At 60.5% G+C, this 13,398-nt stretch overlaps 1 protein-coding gene across 12 annotated transcripts in view; it reads right to left on the bottom strand.

The window, feature by feature from the left end:
• FANCA (FA complementation group A) overlaps positions 1–13,398 on the bottom strand; it is a 57,807-nt gene that overhangs the window by 5,790 nt on the left and 38,619 nt on the right. For 11 of the 12 annotated variants that reach the window (XM_070062857.1, XM_070062852.1, XM_070062859.1 and 8 more), the window contains exons 26-35: positions 11,917–12,013; positions 10,646–10,819; positions 9,568–9,641; positions 8,519–8,647; positions 7,004–7,070; positions 3,452–3,624; positions 2,298–2,403; positions 1,399–1,455; positions 1,185–1,289; positions 275–387 (exon numbers count right to left, since the gene is read on the bottom strand). In XM_070062857.1, the coding sequence (XP_069918958.1) occupies positions 275–387; positions 1,185–1,289; positions 1,399–1,455; positions 2,298–2,403; positions 3,452–3,624; positions 7,004–7,070; positions 8,519–8,647; positions 9,568–9,641; positions 10,646–10,819; positions 11,917–12,013 (1,095 nt within the window). The remainder of the gene's footprint in view (positions 1–274; positions 388–1,184; positions 1,290–1,398; positions 1,456–2,297; positions 2,404–3,451; positions 3,625–7,003; positions 7,071–8,518; positions 8,648–9,567; positions 9,642–10,645; positions 10,820–11,916; positions 12,014–13,398) is intronic. The other variant, XM_070062853.1, reaches the window with a different exon arrangement.

Consider the following 13,398-nt stretch of genomic DNA (forward strand, 5'->3'; position numbering starts at 1 on the left):
GGGGCCAGCCCTTCCCTGGGACAGGAAGCTGTGTCAGTCCCCAGGTTGGGGTGCGCTGCGACGCTGCCAGTCCTCGCCCCCCGCCTGGTCCCCCTGCACTGGTGGGGAGGTGAGACGGCACAGGCCGGCAGAAAAAGCTGAGCTGAAATGGAACTGCTGAGACCAGTCTTTCCCAACACCTTCCTGAGCTCAAACGTGGGCCCGTGGGGCCTGGCTCCTCCCCCTCTCCCAGGAGCCAGCCCAGCCGCCCCTTGTCCTGCGCCCGCACACTCACTCGCTGGCAAACCTCCGCGCCTCCTGCAGCCTCCGCAGCTCCTGGGGCAGGCAGTCCTGGAAGCATCTCCTCCACTGGGCACACAGCACCGGCTCCAGGCTTGGCCACCACGACTCACAGGGAAGACAACCAGGAAGCAGATAAGGGTGGCTGTACCTGGACGCCCCTAGCTGCCCCAATTATGAGATTCTCGAGAGGCCACGGGGGTCTGGGCAGATGGCAAGTCACAGCCGGGATCCGGCGGCTCACATTCAGTCGCTCTAACTTCCGAGACGCCCTCTTGCGCACCCCCCAATGCTCAGAGCAGTGCCATGGCTCGGGACAGACGGGAAGCCCTTGTCCCCTGACGTGCCGCGAGTGGGACCCACTCTGTGCCTGCTGTGGGCGTGGCGGTCCTCCAGGACCCCCTGCTAAGAAGCAGTGTTTGAAAACCGCAAAGCTCACACACAGTGAACCCACCCAGACGCGGTACAGTAGGCGGCAGGCAGACTCCCACAGAAGGCAGCGGCAGGAACCCGGCCACCTCTTCCCCCACACCCACCCCAGAATGGAGGTCAGGCGAGTGTCCACAAGGGAGGCCACAGACGCAGCAGGAGCTGAGGCAGCTCTCCGCTCCAGCCCCGAGACGCGGCCCACGCATGCTGGGACCACACCCCCGCTCCTTTCCAACACTTCATGGTCTCTGGGCACCCCCGGTGAGGACCAGGAGGGACACGAGGCGGGGGTCCCGGGGGCTGGGGACAGTCCAGGAGACTCGTTCCCCTCACCTGCTGTGGGCTGACACTTCCAACTGTGGAACTACGATGACTGGGATGGAGACCCAGCGAGAAATGAACGTGGTGACAAGGTGCCACGTGGCCACGGGGTGCCTACTCATCCCAAGACCACCCCACAGGACGGCCGAGCCTACCAGAGCAGAGGTCAGAATGATGGGACAGTGGCTTTGGCACTCAGTCAGGGTCAGGTTGGCCACTCGGGCTGGCTCTCTGCTGTGGACGCAGGCACTCAGCAGCCCCTGCGAGACAGGGCTTCCCGTGGGCTCAGCAGTCTCCCACCACCCGCGCCCGGGAGAGCCCAGGACCTGACAGAAGGTCCAGCCACGGGGTGCCACGGAGACAGCTTACCCTGAAGAAGTGGAGGGTGATGTCGTGGGTCAGGCTGATTCCGTGGGAGAAGTTTCTCTGAAAAACAGTTCCACAGGCCGGCAGGGAGTCCAGGTGGGTCACGGGCATGAGGGCAGCACGCAGGGCCCCTGCTGAGCCCAGCAGGAGCTGCGACTGCAGCAAACCCTTGGCCTGACGGGCTGGTCACGGGGGCGGGCCCAGACGCACGGTCAGAGCGCCTCTCGTCCACCCACTGCTCTGCGCCCCTCCAGACAGGGCTGAGGGCGACACCGCACTGCCGGCCACTTCTCCCCTCTCTGTCCTCGGCTAACCAAGCAGTGCCCCTCGGGAGACAGAAGAAAACCCACTTGGGTACATCTCGTCTCTGCTTTCCTGCTACGGAACTGAGACGGAACCGAGGTTCGACCACCTGTCCTGTGCGCTTTTCTAGCGGTACAGCGGCGCTAGGCTGTCCCCTCAGTCCCTGAAGCGGGCGCAGCCACGGGGGCAGCACCTCTGCTAAGATCTGGTTGAGATCAGGGTGCCCCTCACGAGGGGCTGGGTGTGCAAAGGGCCTCCTGGCAGCCAGCAGCAGCCGCCATCTCACCGCAGGGCGCCCGTGCACGCCCACTTCCCAACAGGAGCAGGAGCGGAGGCAGAATGAGCTGCACGTTCCGGGGTCCAGACTCCCGAGGCCTCGACGCACGGCTGACCGTGGCGCACGGGCCGCCTGTCCCGACTGTGCACGGCTCTGCAGCTGTGCATCCGTTCCCTCAGCTCTCTGGGCCCCACTTCCCACCTGACTCCCATCTCCCTCCTGGAGAGCCCGAGGTCAGGGTGACCGGAGGCCACAGGGGCTGCCCTCGGCTTCCTGCCCGGAGCTCCCGGCACGCTCCCCCGTCGACACGCACGGCACCTACCAGCTCGGAGTTAACCAGGTGGAAGAACTCCTCGCAGTGGCGGGGAACAGGCTGCTCGGCCTGGATGCTGCCGATGAGAACAGATGGGGGCAGGTGGAGGAGGATCCTTGGAGAGAAGGGGCCATGTCAGCGACGCAGGCCGAGTCACCTGGCCTCCTTCCCAGGGGCTCAGGCGTGGCACCAACGCCCTCCTCGGGTCCAGAGGGCCCGGGCTGCAACCCCCGTCCCTACCCGGGCCTTTGTGCCCAGCTCCTGCACAGGCAGGGCCCCTGCAGACATGTACAATGTGCTCCCTCCCCCCAACACAACTGTAACACTTGCACAGTCACCAGACGGCCACGCTATGGCCTTTAACTGGAAAATTAAACCGTTTCACTCTCTTTAAGAAGGGCTGCAGTGAGCAGTGCTATGGCACAGCGGGTAAGGCTGCCGTCTGCCGTGCCAGCATCCCATATGGGCGCTGGTTCGAGTCCCAGCTGCTCCACTTCTGATCCAGCTCTCTGCTACAGCCCGGGAAAGCAGTAGAAGATGGCCCAAGTCCTTGGGTCCCTGCACCCATATGGAAGACCTGGAAGAAGCTCCTGGCTCCAGATTGGCTCAGCTCCAGCCGTTGTGGCCAACTGGGGAGTGAACTATCGGATGGAAGACCTCTCTCTCTCTGCCTCTACCTCTCTGTAACTCTGTCTTCCAAATTCTAAATAAATTTTACCGCACCCCACCCCACCCCCCCCAAAAAAAAAAAAACCTGGCTACAGTGAGCATCTTTCAGAGTCAGAGAGAGACAGAGCTCCCATGTGCTGGTTCACTTCCCAAAAGCCTGCAATGGCTGGGCTAAAGCTGGGAACCAAGAACTCAATCCACGTTTGCACAGAGGTGGCAGGAGCCACCTCCCAGGGTCTACACCACCAGGAACCTGGCACAGGAGCCAGAGGGGGAGTCAAGCCCAGGCCCTCCAGCGTGGGGCAGGGGTCAAACGCCCTCGTCCAGCTTTCCTTATTCTGACTACATCTTCAACTACAGGATTCCCGGGGCCACGGGGAAGACTTAATCCAGGGCCAATCTGCTCCCCATGAGACCCACTGGGGAGCCGAGCGCAGCCAGCACGCAGTGGGGGGACGCCGAGGGGTGCTGCTGGCCAGGCTCGGCCGGCTTACCGTTTGCACAGAAGCAGCTCTAGCTCTCTCTCCAGTCTGGCAGCCACGTCCCCACTGCTCGCCAGAGTCTGCAGCCTGCCGCGGAAGACTGCGTAGAGGAAGTGGCCCCGAGACGGGGCGTGGCCAGGGGGCACCGCTGGGCCCTGCTGCAGTTCCAGGTCAATGGCCAGTTCCTGAGAAACAAGGCCAAGACGTCTGTCCATCTTGGGCTTCTGAGCTATCGCAAGCCCAGACGTAGGCAAGACCCCTGTGAGGCCCCCCGGACACTTGTGAGACCCCACTGGATCCCTGCGAGGCCCCACTGGACACCTGCGAGGTCCCACTGGACACCCTGAAAGGCCCCCCTGGACAGCTGTGAGGCCCCACTAGACCCCTGCGAGGTCCCACTGGACACCTGTGAGGCCCCACTAGACCCCCGAGAGGCCCCACTGGACCCCTGCGAGGCCCCCCTGGACACCCCGAGAGGTGTGTTTGGGAAAGAGGAGAAAGGAGTGGGATGAGCTTTCTAACTGGGAGTCACTTTTCACAGAGCAAAGTACATGGAGTGCATGGATCCAGCTACAGGTAAGCCTGCACCCCTCCCACTTCCGGGGTCCCCGTGAGCATGTGTGCAGGGCAGGGACGGCTCAGTGCGGCCCCCACTACCCTGGGCTGGCTGCTGCTCTCAGCCCCATCGCGCCTGTGGCCACTCTTCCTGGAGGGCTCAGCCAGGGCCGGGCAGGCATCCACTGGCACAACCGTGAGCACCCTTCGCTCCGCATTTCCACGACTCTCTTAATGACGTTCACAGCTCTGAAGAGTTTACGTGCCGAAGGATGTTCCAAATTCTACTTTAGCAGTGCACTCAAGGCCGGCATTGTGGCACAGCAGGGAAAGCCGCCGCCCACAATGCTGGCATCCCAAATGGCACCCACTTCCCACTTCCGATCCAGCCCCCTGCAGATGGCCTGGAAAAGCAGTGGGAAACGGCCCAAGTGCTTGGGCCCTGCACCCACGTGGGAGACCTGGAGGAAGCTCCTGGCTCCTGGCTTTGGCCCAGCCCAGCTCTGGTCATTATGGCCATCTGGGGAGTGACCCAGCAGACAGAAGATCTCTTTCTCTAACTCTGCCTTTCAAATAAAATAAATAAATCCTCAAAAAAAAAAAAAAAAAGAAAAAGAAAAAAAAATGCATTCAAATCCTGCAAGCAGAGGAGCTGGGGACTGGGACCAGGCGCTCCCACACGGGACGCAGGTGCCAAGTGGCATCTTAGCCCCACGCCACACACCCACCCCGTCCTTTTTATCTTTCAAAGGAGTAAAAAAGTTGTTTATTTGAAAGGCAGAGTTACAGAGAAAGAGAGCGCGCTTCCATCTGCTGGTTCACTCCTCAAATGGCCGCAATGGCCTGGGCGGGGCCAGGCTGGAGCCGGAGCCAGGAGCTTCTCCCGGGTCTCCCCCGCAGGTGCAGGGGCCCAAGGACTGCAGTCATCTTCCACTGCTTTCCCAGGAGCATTAGCAGGAAGCTGGATAGGAAGTGGAGCAACCGGGACTTGAACCGGCGCCCACTTGAGACGCCGACATTGCAGGAGGCGACAGCACTGGTCCCATGTCCTCCTCTTTTAAATATACCACCACCACCATTTCTCTTCTGCGAACAAGCCTGAGTTTGAGTCTGGCAGAGGGAACATCACAACTACTCAAAACCTATGCTGCCGGGCCAGTGTCGGCACCCTCCTCGCCACCTCGCTGGGAGCCCCGTGTGGGGCCCACGAGCAGGCTCCGAGCACCTGGCAGGTGCTGCGTCTGCCCAGACGCGCTCCCTCTTCTGGAAGCCTCCAAGGAGCTCCTCAACAGTGCACTCACCACTCCCCCCGCGTCCCCGTGGCATCTCGCACGCGCAGCTCCGGGAGGGGGAGCAGCAGTGCCCATGGAGCCCGACTCGCGGACGGGCGGAGCAACAGTCAAGCTGTGGGGAAGCAGGGCCAGCAGCCGGGAGGAACAAGCCAGCCAGCGTCTCTGCGGGGGCGAGGGACCCCCAGGCAGGGCGTGGGCAGAGCACGAGCCTGCGGGAGCCCGAGGAGGCCTGGCTCTGGCAGGACGCACACAGCAGGCACTCAGTGGGCAGCAGACCCAGTGTCTACACAGTGCGACCTGAGCCCGCGTGTCATCACGGCCCACCTGGTGTGACCCGAGCCCGCGTGTCATCATGGCCCACCTGGTGCGACCCGAGCCCGCGTGTCATCACAGCCGACCCAGTGTGACCCGAGCCCGCGTGTCATCACAGCCGACCCAGTGTGACCCGAGCCCGCGTGTCATCACAGCCGACCCAGTGTGACCCGAGCCCGCGTGTCATCACGGCCGACCCGGTGTGACCCGAGCCCGCGTGTCGTCACGGCCCACCTGGTGCGACTCGGTGTGACCCGAGCCCGCGTGTCGTCACGGCCCACCTGGTGTGACCCGAGCCCGCGTGTCATCATGGCCCACCTGGTGCGACCCGAGCCCGCGTGTCATCATGGCCCACCTGGTGCGACCCGAGCCCGCGTGTCATCATGGCCCACCTGGTGCGACCCGAGCCCGCGTGTCATCATGGCCCACCTGGTGCGACCCGAGCCCGCGTGTCATCATGGCCCACCTGGTGCGACCCGAGCCCGCGTGTCGTCACAGCCCACCTGGTGTGACCCGAGCCCGCGTGTCGTCACAGCCCACCTGGTGCGACTCGGTGTGACCCGAGCCCGCGTGTCATCACGGCCAACCCGGTGTGACCTGGTGCAACCCGAGCCCACGTGATCACGGCCGACCCAGTGTGACCTGGTGCGACCCGAGCCCGCGTATCGTCACAGCCGACCTGGTGTGACCCGAGCCCGCACGCAGGCTGCGGCTGCCTCCCTGGCTCTCTCCTTTGACATCCAGGGAGGACGGCTGAGGATGGCTGGGGGTGCAAGCAGCAGGGCCTCTACCACCCGGGCAGGACACCTGCTGAGTCCCTGACTCTGAGCCCCCCTGCTCCACCACTATGGGCATTTGGGGAATAAACTAACGGATCAGAGCTCTCACAATTTAATAAAAAAAGGTGAGGGGTCAGGCTCTCGCCCTGGGTCTTTCTCTGGGCAAAGCACTCACATCAGTGAGTAGATCTCCCAGTGTAACTCCCCCCGGTGCCCACCCCCACCCATCTCCTTCAACAGTGCTCCAAGAACAGCCGCAGGACTCCCACACGTGTGACCACGGTGACTGAGGCCCTGCAGTCCCCCGCAGGGGGCAGATGGGCTTTGTAGGGTCACATGCAGGCAGGAGGTCACCTCGCTCCGAGCCAGAGCTCACCGGCAGGCCTGGGCGGAGCAGGGACGCCCTGCAGCAGTCCCCTCTCGCTGTGAGGACCCCAGACACAGCACTGCTCACACCCGTCAGCACCCAGCACCCAGCGGGCAGCCGAGGTCCCCAGAGCCGGCACCTTCTTAGGCTCCTATGTGCCCCAGAGCTGGGAGACGCCACAGCGCCACAGCTGGTGTCTGCACTGACGCGCTGTGGAGTCCACCCTGACAGCGGGGGTCTCAGCAGCGGCCCTCCTCACCTGCAGCCTGGAGAGAACGTCCCGATTCCCGGTGCGGCCACCGAGGGCCCCGGCAGAGCTTCCCCGGCTGAAACACAAACACAGCGGAGGCGCCCTCAGTGCTCTGTGGTGCTGGGGCGACGGGCAAGGAGTCCACACCGCAGCCTAAGCACCGGCGACCCAGACCCAACAACTAAAACACGTTATGTACGTGAGCAGCCAAGCTGCGCCTGCGTTCCAAGGCGGGGCTGTGCTGCAACGCGGCCACCAAGTCCTGCCCCTCCACTTCCCATCAGCCCCCTGCTGCTGAGACTGGGGAAGCAGCGGAGCGCGGCCCCAGTGCCTGGGCCCCACCACCCACGTGGGAGACCCAGATGGAGTTCTGGGCTTCTGGCTTCGGCCTGGCCCAAACCTGGCCATTGTGTTCCTTTGGGCAGTGGGTGGAAGATCAGTGTCCCTCTGTCTCTTCCACTCTTTCTGTAATTCTGCCTTGCAAAGAAATGTTTTTTTTTTTTTTTCTTAAGATTTACTTATTTATTTGCAAGGCAGAGTTAGAGAGAGAACGGGAGAGACAGGAGCTTCCACCCACTGCTCTCACCGAGTTTTTTCTCTACAATCTTGAACAAGATGAGGCTGCCTGCTCTCCCACCTCCATCACTGCACTGGAGGGACCCAGACTGGAAAGGAGAAAGCCCAACAAGCTGTGTTCACAGGTGACGCAGCTACACACAGAAAACCTGGGGAAGCCACACGTAGAACACTACCATCACTCACCAGTAAGCTCAGTGAGTTGTTACACAAACATCAGCTGTATTTTATAAGCTGGCAATGAAAAATCAGAAAATGAAATAAAGGTTTAATTCCATTTATAATAGTATTGAAAAGAGGGGCTGGAGCTGTGGCGTAGCAGGTAAGGCTGCCGCCTGCAGTGCCAGCACCACATGTGGGCGCTGGTTCATATCCCAGCTGCTCCACTCTGATCCAGCTCTCTGCTATGGCCTGGGAAAGCAGTGGAGGATGCCCAAGTCTTGGGCCCCTGCACCTGCGTGGGAGCCCTGGAGGAAGCACCTGGCTCCTGGCTTCAGATCAGCGCAGCTCTGACCGTTGAGGCCAGCAATGGAAGACCCTGTCCCCAAAGCCTCTGCCTCTCTGTAACTCTGCCTTTGAAATAAATAAATCTTTAAAAAATAGTATTATAAAGAATATTTTGGGACACATTTAACCAAAGAGGCATAAGACTTATACACTGAAAATTACAAAATGATATTGGAAGAACTTGTAAGACAGACGCAAGTAAATGAAGACAACCCATGAGCACGCACAGGCGGACTTCCTGTGCTAGGACTACTTAACAGCGCGACTCTGCCCAGCTGGCCCTCACGCCAGGGTCCAGCTGACCAAGACACAGCTGTTCCCTGTGACAATCGACACCTGGGCACAACACCAGACTCAGGCAGCCGGCCCACTGGAAGACACGCCCCACTCCCGTAACCACCACGATGGAAAGCAGGATGCTTCCGCGACGGCGCCACTGACCTCCGGCAGAAGTCCATCAGCACGCTGACGAGAACCGTGCATGCCACCTCCAGGTCTCCGTCGCAGCCCCCGGCAGCAGAGGGCTCAGGGAGGTAGCGCTGGTAGATCGCCCACTGGTGGAAGTCCTGCCTGCAACAGTAGACAACAGCGTCAGCTCTGAGAATGCTCCACCTCCCCGAGGTCGGCCGGGTACACCGGGAGGGACCAAGGGCCTGGGACCCCAGGGTGAGGAAGGGGCTGCTGGCCCAGTCTCAGCGGCACCTCCGTGACCCAGGCAGGCGGTCAGCAGATCCGCTCATGCCGAGTGTGCGTCCAACAAGTCACCCTAGGACGCCTGAACCACCCACAGGCCCCCCGAAGAAGCCGGTGTGCAGACTAGACCACCGAGCAGCTGCGGACAGGGGTGGCTCTGTGTCAGCAAAGGTCGCGATGACACTGCGGCCAGCAACGCCGTGAGCCGTTTCCGCAGAGTGCGCCAGGAGGGGCCGAGGAAGCAAGGTGATAGAGGGGTGTCCTCACCCTCATCGCCCCGATTTGTCAGGACACAAGCAAGACATGCGGAACCCAATAGAAAGTAAGACATCCCGGGAACACCTCTAAACACAATCTCAAGCTAACAGGGACTTGCGGGGTTAAGAAATGGTCATTAAAGGGGCAGGCGCTGTGGCGTAGCAGGTAAAGCCGCCGCCTGCAGTGCTGGCACCCCACATGGGCACCAGCTCCAGTCCCGGCTGTTCCACTTCCGATCCAGCTCCTGCTATGGCCTGGGAAAGCAGCAGAAGATGGCCGAAGTCCCTGGGCCCCTGCACCCACGTGGGAGACCCGGAAGAAGCTCCTGGCTCCTAACTTTGGATCAGCACAGCCACCCATGCGGGAGAGCGGGAAGGAGTCCCAGCTCTGGCTGCAGCAGCCATTCCAGGAGTGAGCCAGTGGGTGGAAGATCTCTTGGTCCCTCTCCTTTTGAAATAAGTAAGTCTTAAGGAGAAAGAAAAAGACGGAATGCAGGAACCTGCGATGGTTCCAGAGGGCAGCTCTCTCTAAGCCCTTACCTTTCTGCGTCGGAGAGCGCATCAGTTTCAGGTTGGATTTCCAGCTCCAGCTGTAACCAGTCTCTGTAAGTTAACTGAGAGAAGAGCACGGAGTACAGTCCTGAAGACACAACACCCCACTTGGGTGCCGTCTACGGTTCGTCCCTGCACCACGATGAGGTGTGTGCTCCGTGCTCAGTCAACCTCTGGGCACCCGGAGCCTGAGCGCTGGGACCGCGGGTGTGTCGGATTTCGGGACTTTCTGGGTTTTGGAACATCCAACTGCATGTTACCGGCTGAGCATCCCTAATTCAAAAATTCTAAATGAAACTGCTCTATGATCAGAGACTTCAGGTTAGGAATCTCAACCAGGCGGCGTGCTCTTCCACGGACTAAATGAGGCCGCCTTGTGCTTCGCACTGAGCCCTGAGAAACGAGATGCAGAGACTTCACAGTGCTAGCTCTGAAGGACGCCAACTGCAAATGTTGCCGCTGCTTCCCGGTAAATGCGCCAGGTCGCCTGATCTAACAGGTACCGGATCCTCATCACGTAATTACCAGCAGCACCAGCGACAAGACAACACCCTGACTGAGTTGGGAAAACCACCAAACAATAGATCTTGATGTAATAAGCAATGTGCTTGCAGCACTCACAGTAGCACACCTCCTGTTTAAAAGTCCCCTAAATCCACACGAATAACCTCCAATGTGACGTTGGAGGTTACACCATGCAGGAGGCTCCCACTGGGGAAGCCAAAGCCAGGCAGGGCACGGGGACCGGCAGGTGCACGCTGCTCCCCGCTCCTCTGCTCAAGTATGACTGACGGACGTAGTCAGCAACAACAAGACACATCGAAGCAACAGAGACTTTTCCAATAAAGACCAAGCCACCAGGCAAATACCCGGATGGCAGCAGGGCCAGGCCCATCACAGAGCCGAGCAGACACACGTGAGACACATCATTCACCCCTAAGTTCCGGCTGAGAGAAACGGCAAGCCCAGCAGGGTGCTCCCTTAACCTCTACAGCTGCACCCGTGGCTGACGGCGCCTCTCGGGACACAGGACCAGGAGTGGGACAGAGGACGGCCGGGCACCTACACGGAACTGCTTCTCCTTCAACAGCTCTTGGAGGGCTCGCTGTCTCCAGAGAGAGAGGGCGGCTCTCTGCCAGTCCACAGGACGCTGCGCGGCGCTCCAGGGGAAGCCGGCTGTGCCCTCCTGAGAGGGCGGCTCTCGGGACTCTGAGAACAGTCTGAACACGGCGAACTGAAACTGAAACAGACAGGGACGGTCGGCCAAGACCGTGACAGGCAGCCCTGTCGGGCCCTCTTCCACCCTCTCCCGGAGCACGCGAACTGCCCTGGGGGTTGGACTAGACCTTCTGAGGCACAACTGCTCAACCAACACTGCCTCCCGGAGGCTGGCGCTGGTCTGCTCCTGCCGGCCCCTGCCAGGCCGTCTGCACTGGGCTCACGGGCCAGGAAGTCTGATCAGCAACACCAGTGAGGCCAGCAGGGAGAGGGCCAGGCCTCTCCGCGTCTCCACACCCGGGCCGGCACTGTGCTAGAGCAGGTTAAGCCACCACCCACGACACCAGCAACCCCTCTGAGGGCTGGTTGGAGTCCCGGCTGCTCCACTTCTGATCAGGCTCCCTGCTAAAGCACCTGGGAGAGCAACAGAAGGTGGCCGAGGTGCTTGGGCCTCTGCCACCTACTTGGGAGACCTGGATGAAACTCCTGGCTCCTGACTGTGGACTGGCCCAGCCCCGGAAGTTGTAGCCATGTGGGGAGTGAAGCAGCAGATGGAAGATGGATCTCTCTTTCTCTCTGTAATTCTGCCTTCCAAGTAAATAAATCATACCAAGAAAAGAGGGGAGGGGAGGGGGAGGGTAGAGGGAAGGGGAGGGGAGGGAAGAGAGAAAGGAGAAAGGAGAAAGGAGAAAGGAGAAAGAGGGGAGGGGAGGGGAGGGGAGGGGAAGGGAAGGGAAGGGAAGGGAAGGGAAGGGAAGGGAAGGGAAGGGAAGGGAAGGGAAGGGAAGGGAATCTGACAGGAAGCCTCTGACACACAAGACGACGACGCTGGCTTGTCTCACACTGGTGGCAACGGACACTCGGACAAACCTGTCCTAAGAACTGCGGTCAGCGTCTACGACGAGCGCGATGGGAAGCTTTCTTGAAATGCAGACACTTTCTCTAAGCACTGACCTTTCGATTCTCCTGTCTTAACGGGGTAGCTGCTTCCTTAAGGAGGGGGGATAATGCTGTTGCCATCTCATGGCCCAGTTCTCACGCAGGGGACAGAAGGAACAGCAGCAGAAGCACGGGGCTGCCCAGGGCTCACAGATGGAAACCCGGAGCCCGGGGACCTACCTTCTTTATCAGGCCTGCAGACAAGCAGCTGTACCAAGCATCCCGTGACTGGGAAGAAAACTTGCACAAAGAGTAAGAAATCGCTGCCGTGCAGAACCTGGAAACAGAACAGGAGTTAGAACGTGCAAATGTGACCCCTGTGAGCTGCAGAATAAGTTTGGCCAGTGCCGCGGCTCACTAGGCTAATCCTCTGCCTTGCAGCACCGGCACACCGGGTTCTAGTCCCGGTCGGGGCGCCGGATTCTGTCCCGGTTGCCCCTCTTCCAGGCCAGCTCTCTGCTGTGGCCTGGGAGTGCAGTGGAGGATGGCCCAGGTGCTTGGGCCCTGCACCCGCATGGGAGACCAGGAGAAGCACCTGGCTCCTGGCTTCGGATCGGCGCAATTCAGGCTGTAACGGCCATCTGGGGAGTGAACCAACGGAAGGAAGACCTCTCTGTCTGTCTCTCTCTCTCACTGTCTAACTCTGTCAAATAAATAAAAAAAAAAAAAAAAAGAAAAGAAAATACTAGAATTAAAAGCTAATTTCTGTATAACACAATTTGGAATTCATACAATTATTCAAAATGTGCATTTTCCAAGAACCTGTTGAAGACCTCTCGTGCCATTTTTTTAAAGATTTACCTATTTACTTGAAAGAGTTACAGAGGAGAGAGAGAGGGAGAGAGAGAGAACGAATCTTTGTTCCATCCAGGGGTTCACTTCCCAAATGGCTGCAAAGGCCAGGGCTGGGACAGGCAGGAGCCAGGAGCTTCTTCCGGGTCTCCCACGTGGGTGCAGGGCCCAAGGACCTCAGCCATCTCCCACTGCTCTCCCAGGTGCATTGGCAGGGAGCTGGATCAGAAGTGGGGCAGCCAGGAGTTGAACCGGCACAAAAATGGGATACCGACGTTGGAGGCGACAGCTTGACCCGCTATATCCCAGTGCTGGCCCCAACCCTCGTGCCATTCTTAGTGTCCCTGCCACGAGAGGCACTCCCCTGTGTGTCCCCTCGCTGCCCTGTCGGGAGCTCCTGCTCTTCTCACGGGCCGCGAGCGGAGCCAGCTCCTCCCTTTCCACAGCTGCCGCCCCCAGTCCCTGCACACCGCACAGGCCTGTGCCCACGCGCACGTGGGGAGGGGCTCCAAGGCCAGCCCCAGGCCACAGGGACTCCAGCCCCCGAGGGCTCGAGCGCCTGCTCCCACACAGCCTCCCTCTGCTTCCTGTGCTTCTGCTCAGAGCTCACACCGGAACCTCTGTCTGACTGACTGCCCACCTGGCCACCTGGCCACACACACACTCTGCCCAAGCAACCAGGGGCTAACCCCAGGATGACAACAGTCCCTACCACAGTTCCACCGGCCAACAGCTCCCAGCAGAGCCCGCTGGCCGTGTCCTACTCGCCCCTTGCCACAGCCGCCTGCTGGTCAGAGCACACGCTGACCTGGCACACAGCCGCCCCTACCCCAGCACTAGAGACCGCTGGTGTGCTCCGCACCCACCGTC

The sequence above is a fragment of the Oryctolagus cuniculus genome, chromosome 18 (assembly GCF_964237555.1).
Source record: "Oryctolagus cuniculus chromosome 18, mOryCun1.1, whole genome shotgun sequence".
Lineage (NCBI taxonomy): Eukaryota > Metazoa > Chordata > Mammalia > Lagomorpha > Leporidae > Oryctolagus > Oryctolagus cuniculus.